The 21335-nt window shown below is 56.0% G+C and overlaps 2 protein-coding genes across 2 annotated transcripts; both read right to left on the reverse strand.

Annotated features, from left to right (window-relative positions):
• Positions 1–1078: 1078 nt before the first annotated feature.
• COL26b_000276 (uncharacterized protein) lies at positions 1079–2140 on the reverse strand (the record flags this gene model as incomplete). Its single annotated transcript, XM_053173246.1, has 1 exon — positions 1079–2140. The coding sequence occupies one exon, from the start codon at positions 2138–2140 to the stop codon at positions 1079–1081; it is 1062 nt and encodes a 353-aa protein (XP_053042952.1).
• A 17627-nt stretch (positions 2141–19767) lies between these two features.
• On the reverse strand, positions 19768–20549 carry COL26b_000277 (uncharacterized protein; the record flags this gene model as incomplete). Its single annotated transcript, XM_053173247.1, has 2 exons — positions 19768–20440; positions 20482–20549. The coding sequence occupies 2 exons, from the start codon at positions 20547–20549 to the stop codon at positions 19768–19770; spliced, it is 741 nt and encodes a 246-aa protein (XP_053042953.1).
• Positions 20550–21335: the final 786 nt, after the last annotated feature.

Here is a 21335-nt window from a genome sequence, read left to right on the forward strand (position 1 = left end):
CCACGAAAGAGGGGAAAGGTCTCGTAGCCAAACAGGACCAGGTAGTTTGGCAGCAATTGCAAAAAAAAAAAATCGGATCGCTACCCGGTATCTTTGCTGTCGTGATTCGTGACTCGCCCGCGACGAAAATTTCCACAGCATCAATGGTGGGGTAGAGTTGCCAAGTCGAGCCGATAACGGCCTCTTCCCCCTCCTTCCCCCTCCTCCCCTCTCCAACATTGTGAAGTGTTTTCTCACTCACTCAGCTGGCACTGTCGGGTTCGGCTTCCAGTAGTGCCAGCTGTGTGTGGCTCACTGCACATCCGTCGCCCTCTGGAGTCTGAGGTGCGGCACACAGTGAGACACAGTGGGAGTAGACGCTGAGGGGGAGGAGGCTGGGGGCCGGTGAGGTCACCGCACCAGAATTTTCTCAGGGGACACGGCGGGGTGTTTCGCGACCTGGCAGGGCTGGCCAGAACGGCGGGGGTGGGGTTCCACAGTGTACAGGATTGGCCGGCCGCTGGAATGTGACAGGGGAGCATGGACCCACACTGCAGCTCATGCCATGCTCGACAGGGATACTGTTCGGGAGGCTCTTTCTCGCTTATTTTTAGCGTCCGCGTTGACGATTCAACTTCGATTCGGCGCCTCCTCCGTGCTGTTGGTGCTGGCTGTGTACATTGGTAATCGAAATCTCCCGCATCTTGCACGCATCAAGTCACGATAGGTGCAAAAAGTGGACAGGTTGAGTGTTGAGTCTTTTGCGCATAGCGCGGTGTTTTTCTTGTATTTTGGGTTAGGTCATCTATCTTCGCAGCTAAGCTGCACATCGTTTGACGACACGGGGACCACTTGTCTGGCCCCTGCGTCCCTTTCATTGTGTATCCCTGGGGTATTGTTTTGGCCTTCCCTTTTTTTCCAAAATCATCAGCCTTAATAGATGTTTTTCCATCCTAAGGCCCAACTCCCCTCTGTGGTGATACATCTCTTGGTGGTTGTAATCATACATAGTATACAAAGTGTCGTCATTAAATCATAATCGCTTGCGCTGATAGTGTACCGTGAAATTCCTTGGGTTTTCTTTCGTTGTGTCGTCATATTAATCCTGTTCCTCGCCGTCGGCATCTTCCTGATCCCCGTCGTCGCTCTCCTCAGGGGGCTGCCACGACTCCTCGAGCTTCAAGCCCTTGCCGGTACCTTCGCGAGGACGGTACGGAGCACCCAGGAGGGAGGACATAGCGGAGCGAGAAGCGTCGAGCTGAGGGTCGTGGTCGTACTTGTCAGGCGCGTCGTAGAGGCCCATGCCCACGAGAATCTCACCCTCCTCCTCAGGCTCGTCCAGAGGCTGGTAGGGGATGGTGTCCTCGTTGGGAACGATGGGCTGCGGCTGCTGAGCCTGGGGAAGGGTCTCTGGAGTCGGCGGCGACGTGCTGGTGAAGCCGTCCATGGGGTAGGAGTTCCAGGAAGTCGAGGTGGTGGAAGGTGTCAAGTCGGGGAGAGTGGAGGGAAGCGCCGGGAAGGGCTCGGCATATCCAGCAGCCTCAGTTGAGGAGACATAAGCTGGAGGGGCCTGCTGGGGAACATTCCAACCCTCTACGGGGAGATAGGAAGATCCATCGTAGGCGCCAAAGGGGAGAGAAAGTGGTGAGAAGGCGGCGGCAGGAGAAGTGCTGCAAGAGTAGGCAGCAGGTGTAGGCGGGAACTGCTGGTACGCAGTGTAGCTGTCGGTCTCATGATATGCCGATGTGGTGGCAGGGAACGGGTAGTGGGCCACGGACTGCTGAACCGGCAACTTGTGCTGTTGTTGCTGGAAGGTGGATGGGTGCCAGCTGAGGGGACGACTGGGTCGAGGTTGAGAGCTGTACTCGGGCATCGGGACGTGGTCCATAACCTGCTGCCTCCTCCTCGCCAGATTTCCGTCGTTCATCATAGTCCTCCTCCTCGCCTGCATAGATGACGATGACCTCGGGCTGTTGTTTGCGCTTGTGGGCTTGACGACGCGCATGGCTGATCCAGTTCGTTGTCCGTTGGAACCTCTTGATAGCCTCCTTGACGCCTGTGATAGAGCCATCTGTCTCGACAAGTCGTCGAGGAAGGTGTCTTGGTGGTAGGACATGGGGACGACGCCCGGGAGAGCACCTCCCATGAGTGTGGGCATCATGATGGTGAATGTGATGTCGGTGACCGTTGTTGAGTGTGGTGTGGTGTAGTGTGAAAAGTAGAAAATGGTTGTAGTTGGAGACTCTGATGTGAGAAGCAGTCGAGAGTGAAAGAGATGCGGCGGTGGTTGGTGATATAGATGACATAGAAAGGACGGACCCAAGGGCTAGCCTATGTAAGTACGGAGAAAGAGGCCTTGCTCTGCAAGAGTTCCAAGGGAGTAGCGAGAATACATGGGTGATACTAGATTGGTCTTGAAGAAGGATAAAATCAAACCTTAGCTCCAGCGGAGCAACGACCACACTAGACTACCACTACGGATACGCAGCAGGCACCATGGGTATGGAGTTATGGAGTGGGCCAAGAAAGACAACACCTAGTGTGAAGACCTTGAAGAACGGTTTGGCATGTGTGTACGAAGAGGCAGCGAGTTGCGGGTTGCGTGCATGGGGATGGGATGTTGATGGGAGGTATCCGCGCAGCCGTGCAGTGCAGGTGTCCCAAGCGGCGTGGCTGGACAGGGGCGGTACGTACGGTTTCCGTCCCTTTTTGGGCGGGTGTCTGGGTGTCGAAGGGGCGGCCAGCGAGAAAGCGGGCTGCGTCATATGGATTGGGCAGGGATCTCACAACGGAGGGTAAGTGGATTTCGGAGTCCAAGGAGACGAGGCGGCTGCTTCCCTTTGGGCTGTCTCTGCACCGCAGTAGATACGGCCGGGGTGGGCAGGGCAGGACAGGGCAGGACGGACACACAGGCAGGTGGAGGCAGGATGGGAAAGCATGGGAGGCATGGGACGGACTTGTCGATAGCGCTGGTGGGTGTGAGTGTGTGGGGTTCTCTGGTGAGTGAGAGCGTGTGGTGCCGCAGTGGGTGTGGACGCTTGATTGCTTTGCCTTGGTGGTTCTGGCACAGAGTGGTGGTGGTGGAGGGCGAGGAGATGGGTGATGGACCAGGGAGGGCGAGGTACACTACGGAGTACGAGCGAGCGCCGGGCGGTCACTGGACACTGGACTGGTCAGGGCAGTGGGTGGAAAGGATGGATCACTGGCGGATGGATGAATGAGGGAATGGGTTGTGGAGCCGGCCAGGTGGTGGTGCCAATTCTACGCCATGTCCTAGGTAGGAGTGCGTGTGTGTGTGTGTGTGTGTCTCCCATGGACGGGTAGCGAGTAGCGTCGGGTGCCGCATGTACCGTTTCGAGGTACCTCACCGGCCCCAGGACGTCGTGCCTTCGCGGCACACAAGGCTCAAGTCGAGATGGGAGGGGGGGCAGGCCTGCCTGGTACGACTGGACGGCCGAATATAATGAAGAAAAAAGCAAAAAACACAAGAAAAAAAAAAAAAGCTGCTAGGTTGAAGCGGAGGGCTGTCCAGTACGTACCCTTCCCGTACCTTGCCATCCTGGCTGGCGGGTGGGCAGCACAGGGGCAGCGGGCGGTCAAGGAGGTAAGGAAAGAAAAAAGAACATGGATGGAACGTCTTTGACCCAAAGAACCACTTGGCCCAGGCGCTCACGCCGCCAGCTTGGAGTCTGGAGATGGCCACCCCTGCTTGCGTCTCGTGCAACAACGCAGCAGAGCGCCGCATACAGGCCAGGGGCAGCAGGTTAGAAGGGGTCCAAGGGAAACCGCCTCTCTGCTTTGCTGACCCAGAGGGTGTCGTTACCGCATTGAGTCGGCGAGGCCCCGTCTGCAATCAGCCAGCCGCGTCCAATCACCCATCGTCAACAACCCCCTGCAAGCTTAGTTTGAACTGATGGGTTACATCAGAAGGGGCGTAGTGCTATGAAGCCGCTGGGGATCTAAGAAACCCCAGCAAAGACACCCGCTCTTGGGACCATGGATCCATGGCCGTCATCCCTCCATGCCTGTCGCCGTCCCCCTCGAGCCTCCTCCTCCTCCCCCCCTAAACACTAGCAGATGGGATGTGCATCTCGCCTTGCATGTTTTGGTGGTTTCCTCCAAAGTGCCACCCACCCGATGGCCTTGCCTGTTGATGGCCTTCCATCCTGTTACTGACCGATCGTCTGCCTGTCTGACTGATGCGAAGAGGAGTCGCCAATTTGTTCGTGGATGGATGCACATCCCGAATCCAGCACTAGCAACCTGCATGGTTGGCGAGACGAGACAACGTCCATTTCCACCCCTTCCACATCCACCTGAAAGCCTTACTGACACCGCGCAATCTAACATTAGAAAAGCCCGCAACTGTATCAGACAGCGGTTAAGCCGGTTGCCTTCGCTCGCCCTTGTCCAGCGGCTCTCCTACCGCTCATCTCGGGGAACCCATAGAGAGATCAGGTGCCACCGTCCAAAAGGCGGAAAACAAGATGTGTGAAAAAGCACAGACTCTGGATAACCCAAGATCTCCATCGGGGTCTTGGTCTCAGGGCCGCAGAGGTGAAAGAAGTTAGAACTATGAGAGAAGCACGGAGACGGTCCCGCTTAGGGAAGTCCCCTGGCGCAACAGTACGTACCGTACCAACTGCGAGCATTGTCGGCCTCTTCGTGACCTATACTAACCTACGGCTTGTTAGCCAGCAACTTCGAGACGATATATCACCATGCGTGCTTCCTCTAATGATGGGTACATTGACGCAAGCCGGCGACCACCAGGCTCGTCAAGACGTTGCTTTGAGGGGAGGTCAGAAATGCTCCAACCCAGAAGAGACGAATACTTGGTACATCCAATAAATGGATCATGGCACAGTTGCGGCCCCTCTGTCGGCCACGAAAGATGGTGTCCAAACGGATAGAAGTTTAGCGTGCCGCGCATCGTCTTTCGCGACCGGCAGCACAGCTGTCTAGGTGCACCATGCCTTGGGCGTCCGGTCACTTTGTTGGTCATACGAAGTGGTTGATGTCGCTGAGCGGCGGCCCAAGGTACGAAACGGAACGTTAATTGTTTGCAGTCATCCTAGCGCAAGAGCGAAGCCAAAATGGGCGTGTGCCAAGGGGGCGTGAGGCCATCGAATGACAAGCCGCTCTCCAGGCGCATGGGAGGTGGAACGGACGAGGGCGGATCACAGATCTCACTCAGGAGACGGCTGTTGGCTTGAAGCTTTGCCCACACACCCCTGACCCAGAGTGAGGTCGATTTGCGGAGACAGAGACGAGAAGGTTGCGATTGTGTGCACACGCGCAGTAGGTTCGTGTGGAAGTGTGTGAGGATGGCATGGCGTGGGTCGTGTGGATAGCATGCCGTTTCTTTCCCCTGGCCTCCAGCGTACCACAGTCATTGTATTGTGAGGGCGGGCGTCAATGGTGGCATGAGTCTGTGAGTGGTTGGACCAAAGCCAAGGGCCGATTGGTGAGTTGCCGCAAGCTATGGGCACTTGGTGACGAGAACACAAGTGTGAGATGCCACTGGGTCGATGATTTCGCCGTAGTAATTCGGCTTGGTCGGTGAGTTGACATCCAACCTGTGGTTGTGTTGGCTCAGCTGCGCTTTGCCATGGGTTGCACCCGTCTTAACCACGGGTAGTGCAAGCTGATACTGGGTAGATTCAGTGGATGGATCAACCGGAGGCGGTGGACGCGCATGTTCCGGACCGGAATGCAGGTAGTTTGCAAGATGATGATGGTTTGAGAGCATGAGCATCAGCAGCTGCCTTGGCGATCTCCTCAGTCACCGTCCCATGAGGGCCACGGCTGGCCGAAATCATGTCAAAGGGCCGAAGCTGCCAGCATGTCTTGAGTCGTGACATTAGATGGGCATCGTCCTTGTTGGACTAAAGTGCGCAGCCAGATACCTTGGGTGGTGTCCACGCGGGTTGTTCGGGGTATCATGTATCGTAGGTATCGGCTGTTGCTGATGCATCGGAGCGAAGCCTCTTTATTTTCCCCTTTCTTGTTTCCCCCACAATGTGTTGCATCCTTTCATCGATCCATGCCCAAGGGGGGCAGACAGGCGAGGCGAGGAGTTGGACGGTGACCGCGTCAGGCGGAGGTCACAGCAACTGCATGTCGGCATGCCTGGGCCAGGGAATCAGGGTGTTGGGGGCGTCGTGTTCCTCGAAATGGGATGAAATGGGACGGGCAAATTGCAGCATATTGGAATGTGGGATTGCGAAACCTCCGAGATGGGTCATGGACGGCTGTGACTGATGTTCACGAGAATAGCCGCAGCTGGGCTAGATGGGCCGAATGACATGAAGGCGAGAGAGTCAGTCACAGTCACAGTTTGCTAGGTCTGCTAAGGTACCTAGGGGAGACAAGTCAAAGTGTGGGTGACGAGGTGGTTGGGCGACCCGACACCTCAAAGTGTGCAGGTGCATGGTCAGAGAGAGGGAGGGCAAAAAGTAGCCCGTAGCAACCATGTACATAAGATCAGGTGGCTGGCGTGGGGCGGATCAAGTATTTGCAAGGCGCGAGGTACATGTGTCGGCGGCACTCTCTCTCTTTCCCTTTCGCCCCCCTTTTCCACCCGTTCTGAGCAGGAGTCAGCCGTTACCTCGAGTTTTGGCAACACAGTGACTCTGCCATGCTGGGTTCCAACGCTTCAGTGTCCATCCATTCCCACGTTTGAGCCATAAAAATCTGACAGCACGTCAAGGACCCATACCGAAGGGCAGAAGGACGACGAGGCTTGTAGACGTCGGGGGCCATAACTTGTAAGGGAAAGGGAAACCTCCACTAACTGGTGTGTAGCCAGTACATAGACTAGGGTAGGATGTTGGTGGCTTTGTGAAGTACTGGCTACCTTGTCAACCACGCTTCGATATTGGCAAGTCGCCCCATGATCAAGAATCAACATCCTAGCCCCGGGAATATGCAATTTTGCCAGTAGCACCCGCAACAACAACCGCAACGCCAAGGCCAGGCAGGGCGGCACGACGGCAAGGGCGAAAAGCGAGGAACGAAAGGCGACGAGGCATGGGCCAGTGTTCCTTGGGTCCTGACAAAGCAAAGACCAGGCCAGAAACACATTGGACCAGGCTCGAGCCCCCAAGACACCACACAAGGTTGAAGGCTCAGCGCCGACCCTGTCGAGGTCTGTCCCTGTGGTGGACATGAACATGGCCAAGCTTACTGCAAATTGTTTAGCGCGCCCAAGATAGTACCGCACTCAGGTACCTTCTGCGTGTCTACGGCGGTACCTAGTGTCACGGACGGCACCTTACCGCGCTGGACGGACATTGCCCATCCCCATCCAAGTAAAAGAAAGAAATAACCATGACGGTTTGACGGCCCCCACCCAAGATTCAAGTCGAGCACTGGGCTACCTGGGAGTGGAGGGCTCATATTGTACGCATTACGAGAGCATATGGATCGTTGACAACGTATCGTCGTAGCAAAGCAGACCAACGCTAGCCGTAATCGACGTTCGATGGCAAGCCACTTGAATTGCTGGTGGAGGAAGACGAGGGCGACAGGCCGGAGGAGTGATATTTCACAGCGCTTCACAGGAGGGATCTGCGTCCGCCGTCTGCGACACCTTCCATGTTGATGCGTCTTGGAGGCCTACCTCAATTTGGATTGATTTCAACGCGCCGTGAGTCGAGGATGACCGAGACGCAGCACAGGCCGTGCAGTGACTCTGAGTGTGAATCCTTGACTTCCACTGAATCTGGAGCTGGAGGTAACTTAGCCGCTGGGCTCCACTCCATCTTAGGTGACGGATTGCAGGGCAGTCGGTGGTGGCGGCGGCGGCGGCGGCGGACGAGCAGGCAGGAAGGAGAAGAAGGCGGAGGCGGAGGAGAGGAAGAGAAAAGCAACCAACCTGGAACATCAGGCAGAGACTTCCTGGTCGCAGTCGCAGTCAACCCCGGTGATCTCAGACAGACATGGCAGACAGCAGGCAAGGGCATGGGTACCTCAGGCATTCATGTTCCCTGGCGTCGTCAGGTCACACATCAGGCAAGTCCAGTTGCTAACTTACAAGCACCAACCGGTGACCACGACCAGTGCAGTGCGGTGCCTCCTTCCAATGGAAACTTGAGAAAAAGGTGCGGTACTTAGTCTTCTTGTCTGACTACTCCTATTTCTGGCTGCGGGATACTTCAGACCGGGGTACCTATCTACCTTCCTGAGGTAGCCATGCTCCACGTTCATTTTGTCTCGACACCACACACCGCCTACACTACCTTCCGTCCTACACAAACCGTGCCGCGGCCTGGCCCTGTCCGCCCGCCCGTCCATCCCAAGAGGAACTCAGGTCCCGTCGTCCACACCTAACTTTCACCTTACTGCATAGTACCCGACCTCAGCTTAGTGCAAGACTCCGCACCACGACGCCGCCTCGGGCAGAGTGCTCCTCGCCAGACGCATTTCCAGCAAGACGGGTATCCATGCGATGCCATGGGTGGGGACAACGGTCGATCGAGGCGAGCCTGCGATTGGAGCGAATGGGCCTGACAGTGGCACACCTCTCACGATCCGCACCTCGCAGCCCGCGCCGAGCAAAGTCGCAGCAATGGCATAGCTCTCGGTCTTTTGTTCCCTTCGGTCTCGAAGCAGCACCACTTTCCATCACCGGACACCCATCACCCCCTCGCCCTCCAGCAGCGTGAGTCCGGCTACAGCGCTTCCATCAGCCCCTGTTCCCCTACTCCGCCCACTATTCTTCCCCTCAATACAGCCCGTCCAGCACACCCGACCACACCCAAGTCCAGGCCGGCAGGGTGTGGTGTGCACTCGGTCTTCCATTCCTTCTGCTTCTATTTTCCTCTCCCCTGAGCCCCTGGCTTAGCAGGTACCTACGAATAGGTCGCTGGGCAGGTGGTGTGGAACGCACCGCAACGTACCTTTCACCTCGTCACCACAACAATGCATCATAGATGCTGACCAGTCGTCGGCTTCAGACTCCAGGACATGTCATTTGGGATTCGACCCGCGGCACTTGTGACAATGCCCGTCTTCTCCGCCCGTGCTCCCTGCGAGAATTTCGCCATGGGCCAATGACACCGCTGGAAACTGGGCCAGCCGCGATCTGCCAGAGCCTTCATTCCCCTCGATCCCCCCCGGAACCCTTCCTTTCACAGGCTCTCGCATACGCCTCGAGCGAGACGTTCTCAGACTTCCTGCCCTGTCCAGCTGGCTCAATCTTACCCGCCGGCCTTGGGGTGTCTCCTGCGGTTCTGATCCAAAACCGTCCAACCCTCCTGTGCAGGTATGTTAATACCCTACGGCAAACGTACCTGCGGCATCCATTCCAACGTCCATACGCGACCCGAGATAGAACCCTGAGCACGGGACTTAGCAATGTGGAAGATATCGACTGGGCCCCTGAAGCTAGGAGGTCACCAAGCGAAGATTGATCCCATTCCAGCGGCAAGCTCACGATATGCCTTGCTTCCGCGCGGCATTCGTCAACAAGAAGTAATTCCACGCGAAAGAGGTCAGGCCAACGCAAAAGACGAGCTGTTGTTTGCATGACGTGGATATAGCCAGACGTGAAGTGAAGGGGGAAAATTCTCAAAGAGACCAAAGTCAACAGCTTCCTGGTACTCGTACTATGATTGGTAACTGGTACGGGTTGGCGAGGGGCATGGCAAACTCTCCACACCGGCACAGCAGCTTGTCGCTGCAGGCTGTGTCAGAGATGCTGTCCTGTCGGTCAGTGGATTGCTACGGCTACGACACAACGTCGTACAGCCCACGGAGTTGCCTGGCTCGCTACTCGCTACCCTGTGCTTGTCGAGTGTGGACACTGCTGGAATTCGTAAGTTGAACAGCGAAAGCCACTTTCAGGATCAGCACCGCAGCAAGCCCCCTGTTCCTGCCAGCTTCCAGAAGCTCAAGACGGGCCAGGTGATCCATAACATCCCATCCCGTATCCGCACAAGCAGGTGGAACATGGTCAAAGAGACCTCCCCGGCGACTTGGAGGTCTGCGGCATCCGTATCGATAAAGGGATTGGCTGGTTACGATCTTGGCAAACACATCCATTACACGTCACTGCTCGCTCTGCCCATCGCCGGGCTTGACATAAGCACCTGTGCCTTGCATTTACTGAGCGGCCGCTGGGAAGCGGATGAATCAAGATACCATCCCACCATGTAAGTGAAGTATCTTGACGAGGCAGCTTATCGAGCCATGGTTCAAGAATCGTCGAGTCGCGTCCGACGGCGTCGCCGGCGCCTCAGCTTATCGTCTCCCATCTTCATCTCCATCCAGACCCAAAATACAACACCATCAGAGCGCCTGCAAGTCTCCGGGCGGTACGGTACTGCGATGTGTCTTGGCCGTCTCCTCTGACGCCGGGTCCACATCGTCTACGTTTCCACCTACCGTGTTCACACCTAGTCGGGTGTTGGAGTGCGAGGCGTCTTCGTCTTGCCTTTCCGGGTAGGCCTTATCCACGTCTCGCGTTGGGTGCCCACCGCCCACTCAATGCGCCAGGACCTTCCCACCTATATGCGTAAGTTTGTGGCCTTTCCACAAAGCTGGGCGGCCTGGACTGTTCCATTTAGTCACTCGGCTGCTTGTTTACTGGCGTCGACAAGCCGGCCTTCGTCACTGAACCCTCCAGCCATGCGTGCTTTACCGACAGCATAGATTCGCATTTCTTGCCATGCGCCTCTTACTATGGAGTCGTCGGTCGTACGAACATGAATCAGCTCGCCTCTCTGACATTACTGCACAACACGATTTGGCGGTCGGTTTTCCGCGGTTGGACTTGGGCATCCGGAATGTTATCAGCCTGGTTGTGTTTTATGCTCAACCCGGACACTGCACCAGCGTGCCTCCATCGGTCAGCTTTCGCCTACGACTCTATAGCGAGTTTCTTCTGTGTCATGCGACGTACGAAGTACCGCAGTAGCTATGGAAGCTCGCGCGCAGGTAGGCTGCGTCCGCACCTGCACCTGCACCTACATGCACCTGCACTTAGACCTGCACCTCCACGCCGCAGTTGCGCCTGCATTTGCATTTGCATCCACCTGCCCGCAAACTTTTGCAGATGCTACAAATCGCCGGCCCCGTCACTCGAGTTCGCCTCATTGGCTACGCAGGTAGGCACAGCGGTACGATTCTGTGCTCCCGTGCCAACAACCTGAAAGAGACGCACGTGACATTGGATGTCTCCTTCTTCCCCGTTTCATCCCAATGCCCAAGCCAAGTTTCCTTGAGCCAAATCTGGTGCGTCACGCATCCCCGTCCCTTCCAAGGTTCAGGTGCGACGACTCGTCCTTCTTCCATCCGACAGATTTCGTACAACTGTCTCATGCAGCAGCGGGAGACGCTGACATCTGTGCCCCAAGGTTTGCCGCCATCTGCATCCTCCATCTCCGGCTTTGTGCTGTTGGCTGCCTCGTCTCTTCGCACCCCTCGCGTTTTCGTCTCAATGCAACTGAAGTGAGAGAACCACGCACCACATCATTTACCATCAAACACACGACTACATCCGTGTACCCAGCCGACGCCGTTCGTGTATTTGGACAAATTCGGTCCATTCCACTGGCTATCGATACTGCGTACACGACTCTTGGCCAAAGTTGGTTTCAACCCGTCTTTCTCCGGATTATTTGCGCAGTATTCTGTGCAACGTCGCAGCCCATCTCGCTCGCCTCTCCGGTCTTTCCATCTCAACTTTGCGGGATCGACCCTTGGCCATACTCGCATGCTCCGACCTTCGTCGTCATCACTTACAGATCCTTCCGATGAGAACTTGACCTCGGTCAGTCGCCGCCCACAATGGTCCAACATTAAGTCGCGGCATGCATCCAGCTCTGACAACATCTGTTGATCGGTGGGCGTCTCGTTCAAGTCGGCTCAAACCCATCCGCACCGCAAACTCCACCCATTCTGCTGGCATTTCCGGTATTCCAAAGGCCCGGCCTGACGCTTCCTTCTGCGAGTTGCCAAGCGCTCCACGATACCCCGAGCTTCACCTCTATAGTCGGAGACGCCCACATAAAAACCTTCTTGGGATCGGGGTTAACCCTCATCCTTTTTCTACCGATGACCGAACAAAACAGTCGGTACAAATTTTGGACGTGCTATGCTTCCACCGATGAACTAGTGCTCGGGCAGCTTGCCACCATCAGCATCTCTTGGGCAGGAAACGACAGGATACTACAGGTCTCATGCCGACTAAAAAACGATGCTGATGTGTCCTGTTGATTTGACCGCTACACAGCAAGACCAAGCCTCCTGTGCTTTCAAGCCCGCTACAGCATCTTGTAGCAATCATTTCTCTTCACGGCACGTTGCCGCTTGAACCGGTTGGGCAGTAGTACCCTCCCAGTCAAATACCCGTCATCAAAAAGCTCCAAAATATGATGTACGGCTTATTGGCTTGCTGATCCAGCCACCCCGAGACCAGCCAGTACGCAAGGGCTTGACTCAACCGCGTGCTGCTCACAACCTTGCACCACCGAACAATGCGGGCGGAGGCGGGTAACCACTGATGCCTCACCATCCTGCCACTAACCTCTGGTGCTTTGCAGCACCAAGTAATTTAGGGTGCACTGAAGCCTGGAAGTTGGGGCTGGAAGGTGGTCTCCGCCCGCTATCTACGACCCCGGAGAGAAGACCAACCCTTGACGGTTGCAGCCCTGCGCGTCGGCCTTCTCTGAAGACGAAGCTACTTCGCACCTCAGCCAAGACCTCGACTCATTAATTGTCCCCAAGCCTCAATGAAACCCGACCTCCGGAAGGCGTGGGCTGTCACCCCTGGTCGGAACCTACGGCTATTACCCGTGGGTAAATAACGAATGGCACTGATGCTCCCATTTTCTAAGACACCAACCGGCAGCTAGGTACTGAGCATGTTGCCTTGCGTGGCATCTAATGCTGACCGGTCACCCCTTTGGATGGCTCATGGGTTGTCAGGGCGCCTGAGGATCTGGTGTGCTAGCATTGACGGTGCTGGCCGACGCTCCAACAGGATGCGCTTGCCACAATGAAGCCCCAAGATGCCAAAACCGGCGAACGACGGTAGATCACTCTTCTCGATTTTCGGCGAATGCTTGATCCAGGCGGCTAGTCTGAGAAATAACTGCGCTGGGCTTCGCAGATGGCTGTCAGACTGAACAAAGTATCTGGCTACATTGCATGCGATGTACGCCCCGACAGCGAACCTGAGAGAAAAGCAGTTCCAGCCAGCTCCAGCCACGCCACATAGACGCGTGGCTGTTGTTGAAAACCATCAGTCCCTTTCCCATGATGGCCACGCATCGGGCCCAAACAGAATCAATTGCGTTTTCGGGCGGCTCGGTGCCAATCGGCCATGATTCGTCCCTTGTTCAATGCAAACGACGTGTCGGCCATGGGTAAGGGACCCTTTGCCAGGGAAGCGAACCCCGTTGATCCTGTCCCCTGTCAACGGGAGCATGTCCGACCGTACTTACGTTCGCAATCCATGGAGGGAGGGCGTGGATGAATTGTAAGATCCAAGCCAAAAAGAAAGTAATTGTTGTTTTCGAGGGACTGATCAGCTCACAAGTTTCCTCTTCGAAGTGCGGTCTCCGTGCACAGGGGACAAACACCGACGCTCCATACTCAGTAGGAAGCTGCATGTCCAGCACTGACACATCATACTGGTCACATAGCGGACGGCATGCTCGACTGGCGGATTTCACCCGAGACATGCACTCTACATATTATCCACTGTTCACATTCTGCGCTCACTTTGCGAATATCTCGCCCGCGGGATTTTTCAGCAACCGAGACTTGTGATGCCCGGCTGGATCGCGACTGTCTGGTCCTACTGCCGTCCAATGGCATACTCCAAACATGAGCATGGCGAGTGTCCATCAGATCCGTCAATGAACCTAGCTCAAACATTCGGAAGCAGTACGAATATCAGCAGCATGTCACTTGCGGAACAAGCAGCATATCACATCGCTGACGTCTTCAACGCCAGCGGGCAAGGTCTCGCTGAGGTACTTTCAAACCGCCAACATGCTCAGCTTCCTCGAGCTAAATAAAGTCGCGCTCGGCCGTTTGTGATTTAGGGGTACGATGGATGGTTGCTTACCATGCCTGGGATTCCCTGAGGAACATTGCTGGGCTGGGCAACGTCAGGGCATCGGTGAAACCGGGGCCTACCGACAAGAACACTTCAATGCGCGCGCATGCTGTCATGGGCCGGCTAGCCAGGCTCAAAAAAAGCTCCAGGATCTTAACAGACGGAGTCTAGCGAATAAAGCTAGTAGGCAGTCCGTCCTGCGGTCTGCAAGAGATGAAAATGAAACATGACAGGGATTGATACCCTCGCCAACAATCAGGAATCTGAAGGTCTCAGCGACTTGTCGACTTCATCTCCAGGCCCCAGTACCGTTTAAAGGGCCCAATCAACTTAGTTCCGCCCGATGATCTACTGTTCACGCGCGGACCATCCAAAGATCCCATGCCGACTCGTTGGGCGCCTTGCATGGATGCAAGGACTTGACAGGAGCACCTATCCTCGGGACGATACAACGGGGCACGACAGCAACGTCGTCCACTTCGAGTGCTAAGGCATCTTGAGCGATGCACGACAACGGAAAGGGCCATGTTTTGAGGAGACAATCTGTCAGCATGACTTCGACAGAGGCAAATTGAATATGGCAAGCGGTTGACCATATTTCATTTCGGTTCTTACAGGTCTGGCATCGCCTGATGGGCTATGGACAGGCCGTCAATCTCAAGAGGCGGTAGCCATTACAGTGCGACCCGACGATCTCTTTAGGCCATCTGGAGACATGAGCAAGCACCACTTGTTAGGTACAGATGTTGAGACATCAGCCGTGGTACGGCCATGGCTGTCACCCGCGAACGCGGGCCCCAGCCCTGGCCCCGGTCGCGACCCCAGCGAAGCCAACGCTGAAATGTCAGGGATTGGCTCGGAGATGATTAGACCCTGGTCGAGAAGGAAAGACTGTGTCTCTTTTAGCGTTGGCGTGGCCCAGCGGGCTATCGAATGAGAGAGCTAAGACGAAGCAGTCGAGAGGAGCAAAAAAAAAAGAAAAAAAAAAAAAAAAAAAAAAAAAGCTGAAAGTATCCGACGGTGCCACTCCATAACCAGCTCCATGGGCCCAGCACCCTTTGCCTTGTTAGCGGTTGTCTACCGCAGCAGCCGGGTACTGGCAATCAAGGCATTCTTCAATGCGGAGTGCCTGGAACCGGGATAGAGACGGCTTGGGCTGCCGGACTGGTCGTCCTGTCTGTTAAAGTCTCGAAGTTCACTCGTGTTGTTTGAAGGTTAGCAGCACGAAAATGTTGAAGGTATGGATCTTGATGCGTCAGTTGCTCACCACTAATCAGCTGGGCAGAAATATGTGCGGAGAACCGTAGTACAATATCACCAACCCAAGAGGAGATGATGCCGCTTCGTCTCGTCAGGCGTCGTGCTATGATTACTGTGCATGCGAGCGGGTTGGCCTTCTTGGCGGAACTCCCCAAGGATCAAAACCTCAAACTCGGTGCATCAGGAGGCCAACTTTTTTTTTCCCCTCTACGTCAAACCACTAGCAAGACTGGCATGAACAGCCTCAGAAGGTGACGGAGATTGGCTTGAGCCTTAGATTGTAACCAAGGTGAGCGACATGGAGGCTTGCCCAACAAGTTTACGCTGCAGATCATGACTCGGCCCATACTAGGAGACGACGACGTCGGGTACGGGGACGGGCGTGACGGGCTCGACAATCCGGGCGCTCAGTGACGATGACGGATCCTTGCGTTCGAAACGACGTCTATTTGCAGAAGAGATATATACACCATGTGTGTGTCCGTGGTGGAAGCACAGCAAGCAAGCTTGCAAACAAAGTATCAAAGTCAACGGGCGACAGGTCGACCTGCAGGCGAAGTAGACTCGGCATGTCGATGCAAATGGCCACCCAGTGATCTCAGCCAGGGCAAATGGGAGGGGGTGTAAGTGGTAGGGGTAGGTGTGGGAGAGAAGTGACAGAAGGGGGGGGGTGTTTTTACGGACGCAACGTCGATGAGGCAGGGCAGCGACATCGATGGGGATTTTGGATTCTCTATGCTTCTTACGGTAAGGTACGCAAGTTCCCCATCGACACACTAAATCGTCTAGTCGCATCCTTGCCGGTTGCCGCCGCCGCTAGCAAAGCCATCACCGCTACGACTACCGCTGCCGCTACATACCACTACCGCTAGCCATCGTCCAGTGCAACATTGCCTTCCATGTCAGGACTCAGGTCACTGGGCTTGTTTTCGCTGGGCCGGGGGACAGAGGACGCCCACACGCCCCTGATGACAACGCCCTCGACCCCTCCCCTGGACTCGTTGGCTCGTCTGGTCCTCGTCCACGCATGACGGACACAGTGGACGAGAGGGATGGATTCTGGATGAGCGGCTCTGTATCAGCGAGAGGCACACTTACACACTCACTCATTCATACACGCACTAAGCAAACTAGCCGCCGTGGGGTGGTTACTCCCCCCACATCTTCGCCCATCCCGCCCGTACTCACACACTTCCAGGTTGCGTCGTTCCACGAGACATGGTTGACAAAACGCTGTTGCGTGGGTGCGACCGACACACTCACACGCAGCGCACCCCTCTGGTCTTTGCTGCTCGCTCTCTTCTGCGTCCACCAAAGCCCCAGCCCGACCCTGCTCGCAGGCCAATGTCAGCTTTCGCCAGTCAGTACTGTGTACCACTCGCTTCACAGCTCTGCTACGGCTTGCCAAAGTAGCCTCAACTTACGCAGCACGCTACTCTTCCCAGTAACCGTTGATTTCCGCTCCCTCGGTTTTGCTTTTTTTTTTCCCCTTCCCATGCTGGGTCCTCCTCGGCCTGTCCTAGCTTTCTGGTCTGCTGAAAGAGCAACACTGCCGCCTTTCCCAAGGCCCGTGGACGCCATCCCTTCGAATGTGCACGCCCCCATCTATCAATTCAAATGCCCCTCGGTCACTTTACGGCTACCCATTGAGAAGGACACGCGGAACTTTCATCCTTCTCCACGCACATTCAAACTCCCGAACAAGATGCATGGCATGGGCATCACGCTATTCGCCTGCCTGTCATATCCTGCAGAAGCCTCTCACTCAACTTCACTTTGACGACGACCCGTCCTCGTTGGCTGAAAGTCATGTTTTCGACCCTGCAGAAACTCCTCTGCTCAATACAGACACGCCTCGTATCATCCACTCTCCAGGACACATCAAGCCCCCAATTCTGGTATGCCCCTCTTCAGATACCCAAACCCTTGCGGACGCAGGGCCGGAAACGATTCCCTGCAAGGCATTTACAGATATTGTGGATGGCCTATCATTTTGCCACCAGGCACCGCCCGTTCCTCTGACGTCCGACGTGAGGACGTACTTGCTGAGCACCGTCGTCACTATTCAATCGCTTGCACCAAGGGCCGCATCTCCATGCCACAGCTTCCGAGAAGCAACCACGCAACCCGTCAGCAAGCCGCCACATGCTTTCAATGCGATGTGCTGCCATAATTGGGACGCAGCTTTTTCTCCACACACTGCACGGTCTGCACTGTCTCTCACTTACCCACGGTACATGTCTAGTCAACTTGTCGCCCGATGCAGTAGCGTAGGGGCCTCGCCCACCACGACCTTCTCATACACTGTCACTCGTTTATCCCCTTTCATGAGACTCGTTGATCCGCTAGATCCATCGGCGGTGAGACGTCGGATACTTTGAAATCCAGCAAACATTGAGCAGCGCTGTTGGTACGCATCGCCCACCGCCGACGCCAACGCAAGATCAACTCGCAACACCAGAATATGCCTCCCTTCGGTCTCTTGTGTTCTGGACGGACCCTTCCTGTTACGGCATGAGCACAATAGGATTGCACACGAGCGACCCGGTGAACCAGAGCTGATACTTGCGACATGATGGATTCTGTCAGAAAGCGGAGGGTTGTAGTAACCCAAATGCAGCATACAGGCCGCTGAAATCATACACGGGCTAACCTCCGCTGCATCAAGCCGCCAACATATCAATTTTTTTTCGCCTGGAATCCACTTATGTACGACGCTCCAAGCCCGACTGGCCAGAAGAAATTGGTGGGAAGGGTTCATGGAGACCGACGATGAAAATGAGACTCAAGCCATGAGCCCCACCAAATCGACAAGACAACGCGATGCAGAAAAGAATCGATGGTCTCGTTCCTCAATCCGAGTCACCGCAAATCCATGGGCCCAGAACACCTACAACCGCCCTGCAAATGCCCCGGTATTCTTCTCATAGGCGGGCTGTCCAGATGCTCCCCGTCGACAGCTTACTTCGTTCGTCCGTCTCCGCTGAATCTGGCTCAGAGTCAGTCGTGACAGAGAGGGACATCATTTTGGATCCCCTTTCCACTGAAAACTCCGCCTCCGCCAGACTGCCTCCAGTGCGGAATTCAACTCATTCCATGCTTCGTATCCGTTCCTTCTCCAAGAACAGGAGATCTACGTCGCGCTTCCCTGCGGCTGTACCCAATGCAGGCGAAGTTTGCTGCAAAACAACAGGTTGAAGACGGGTTTCGTCATTGAGCTGGACGGTTCTTCCACCTGCGACCCATCGACTCCCTCACACATTTCTCGTCGATTCTCGCCATCCCTGGCTCTCAACTGGTTCATCGTTAACTTCTTCCTTCTGTTGCATCCAAGAAGCAGGCAGCTCCTGCCTAGCATCTGCAGGCCATCTGCAGCCTCGCCTGCACCGCGCCTGCGTGAGATGCGCCATCTGCACTGACGCGTGTTTGTGTAAATGCAGAGTAGCCCAATCTACTCACCTTCACTCCACAAGTGCAGCGGCGGCTCGAAGAGGTTGAAGACAAAAGACACGGCAATCATGGACCAATTTTGCTACCTGTCAGGCGTCTCTGACAGCCGCAATGTTCACAACACATTATGCCATGAAGTCCGCCTCTAGCCCAACTTGCCCCGTCGCAGAAATGCTTCTCTCTCGCTTGCCCGCCATCCACCTTCCATTGTTTACACCGCCTCTTGTTCCCCACACGGGTCCTCAAACCTTCACCTTCGCGGAACACGCATCAGGAGCGACCACCGACGATGGATGCCCACCGGACCGCAGGCTTCGGCTTGTTGCCATGTAGTTCTGCAGATGACCGAATCCTGACGACTGCGGGACACTTGGTCCACCCACCCCGTTCCAACTCAACGGCCGAGGCGACCATCTACGGCATCGGGGGGCAGGATCCGGAGAAGCCGCGGCGGCGGCGACGAAGCTGGCTCATTGCCTGGCCTGATCCGATACGGACGACCCACCGCTAGCACGACTTTGCATATCGTCTCCCAGCCCACTGAACCCCTCGCGCTGGACTTTGAGAGTGGCCAGGTCGACCGCGAAGCCGAGCTTCTCTCCCAGCTCCCAACGCTCCCGGCAAATGAGCCCGTAAAGCATGCCTGCAACGAACGTGTCTCCAGCACCTACCGAGCTGCAGGGTGTCAGTGTCGGTCAACATCTGCCTCGTAAGCGCAGCGAGAGATGAGCGGTAGAGAACGACTCGTTCGCTGGAGGGGTTAAGTCACTCACTCAGCCACATGCTGGACTGCGTGCTCGACCGGACGCTCGACGTAACGTTGATCTTGCAGCGATAGGCACGATGCCCCCTCGGCCCCCCATGTGATCATCGCCAGAGAGCTGTTTAGCCTACAATCAGCTAACGGTTCCTAAGCGGCGATTCAAAACCCACGCTCGCGGCTGGCTCTCCCCTCTCAAGCAAGCCTCGGCAGATGTGTAGCCGCAGTGCTGTTGTGTTGGTCAACTTCACGACGCTTGGCTCTGTCTCTCCCCAAGCAGGATGCTCACCTCGGCCCAGCTCTTGGAGTAAAAGACGACGTCCGCTTCCGCGGCGAGTTCCCTGAGCCCAGGTCTCCCGGGCTTCTCGACCTCGACGCTTACCGTCGCACTCGCGCCCAGCACGCGTCTTAACGATCGGACACACTCGAGCGTCGTTTCCGGGATCCGCCCCTCAAAGTGCCACCACGTCTTCTCTCCACGGCCCCAGAACGCCTCTGCGACGACCAGGAACTCGGCGGCCGTCATCTCGGGGAGGTCATTGTGGTTTACGATTGTCCGGCTGCCCGTCGCCTCGCTGCGGAGGATGTAGCAGCTCGCCGGCACCTGGTGGCCCGCGCGGAAGAGGGAGTGATCAAAGTTGACGGCTGACGAGGAGGGCGAGGGCTCCCGGCCTGGTGATGTTGACGTCGGCGTTAGTGAGGCGATGATGTTCGCTGTTGCCTGCGACTGGCGCTCCGGCAGGGGCGAGACGAGGTGCATCTGCAGCACCTCCTCCTGAGGTGAAGACCCGTCGCCGCCGCCGGGCAGGTTTCTGAGCAGCTGCTGCAGCACTTCAATCGTGTTGGGGCAATTGCCTCCTCGCCGGACGCGCAGGCTTGTCGCCCGTAATTTTGCGTCCTCTTCGGGGAAGCGCGGGATGCTGGGAACGGTGAGTCAGCGAGGTGTTCTACGTGCTCTGACGCGAAGGGTTTGTCTTGCGTGAGGATCGTGTCGACGTAGCACGCCCCGACGAGGATGAGGTGCTTCATTATTGGTGTTGTGATGTCTAGATCGTCTCCGTGATTTGCGTGAACCCGACCGTGGCAATGACCTAGGTAAGCCCGCCACACTGCAAACCTGCGGGACTTTATTGTTGCCCGTCACTGCGTTTTAGAATCTGGCGCGGAGCTGCCTCATTATCTCGTATGTCACGATGTCGCAGACGGCTGCGGCGTAATTGGGGAAGACGGAGATAACGTCATGCTCCTGTTATCGCTACTTCGTCCAGAACTCGCGGATCATCGGCTGATTGTTTTGCCGCGATCATAAACACCACGAGGTGTACGTCGCGAAGCCTATTCGTGGCCAGAGAGCGACGACACTTGAACCTTTTTCTTCCTGTTCGCTGTGCCTGGCTTGGTTGGGCCACGTGAGGACTTGAATGTCCAGACCTCCAGGGACGAGCGGCAAGAGAATACAACCGATGACTGTTGGAGAGTGGCCTTGTTCAAGAAGCAGACTCCCGACCCCGATGCCGAGCCGGAAACTTCATTCTAGACGACCCCGAGACCATGACACGGAGAAGTGAGTGCTGCTGTTTGGAGTTGTGCCCTCTCCGGCGTCCCTCTACTTCACGTCTGGATTGGCGGTATGCAGCTAGTAGCGAGGGATCTGATGCCAACTCTGATTCGCCATGTCCTCGTCCTCCATGGGCTGGTTCATCATCGTGATGGGAGACTGACCGTCGGGTGTAATACCTTCTGTCCTAAGCGAAATGAACCGGATGGACTACTCGAACATGACACTTCTGCAATCGCTATTGTGCGAATCGTGAA

This window comes from Colletotrichum chrysophilum (genome assembly GCF_026319265.1).
Source record: "Colletotrichum chrysophilum strain AFK26 chromosome Unknown scaffold_1, whole genome shotgun sequence".
NCBI classification, from domain to species: Eukaryota; Fungi; Ascomycota; class Sordariomycetes; order Glomerellales; family Glomerellaceae; genus Colletotrichum; species Colletotrichum chrysophilum.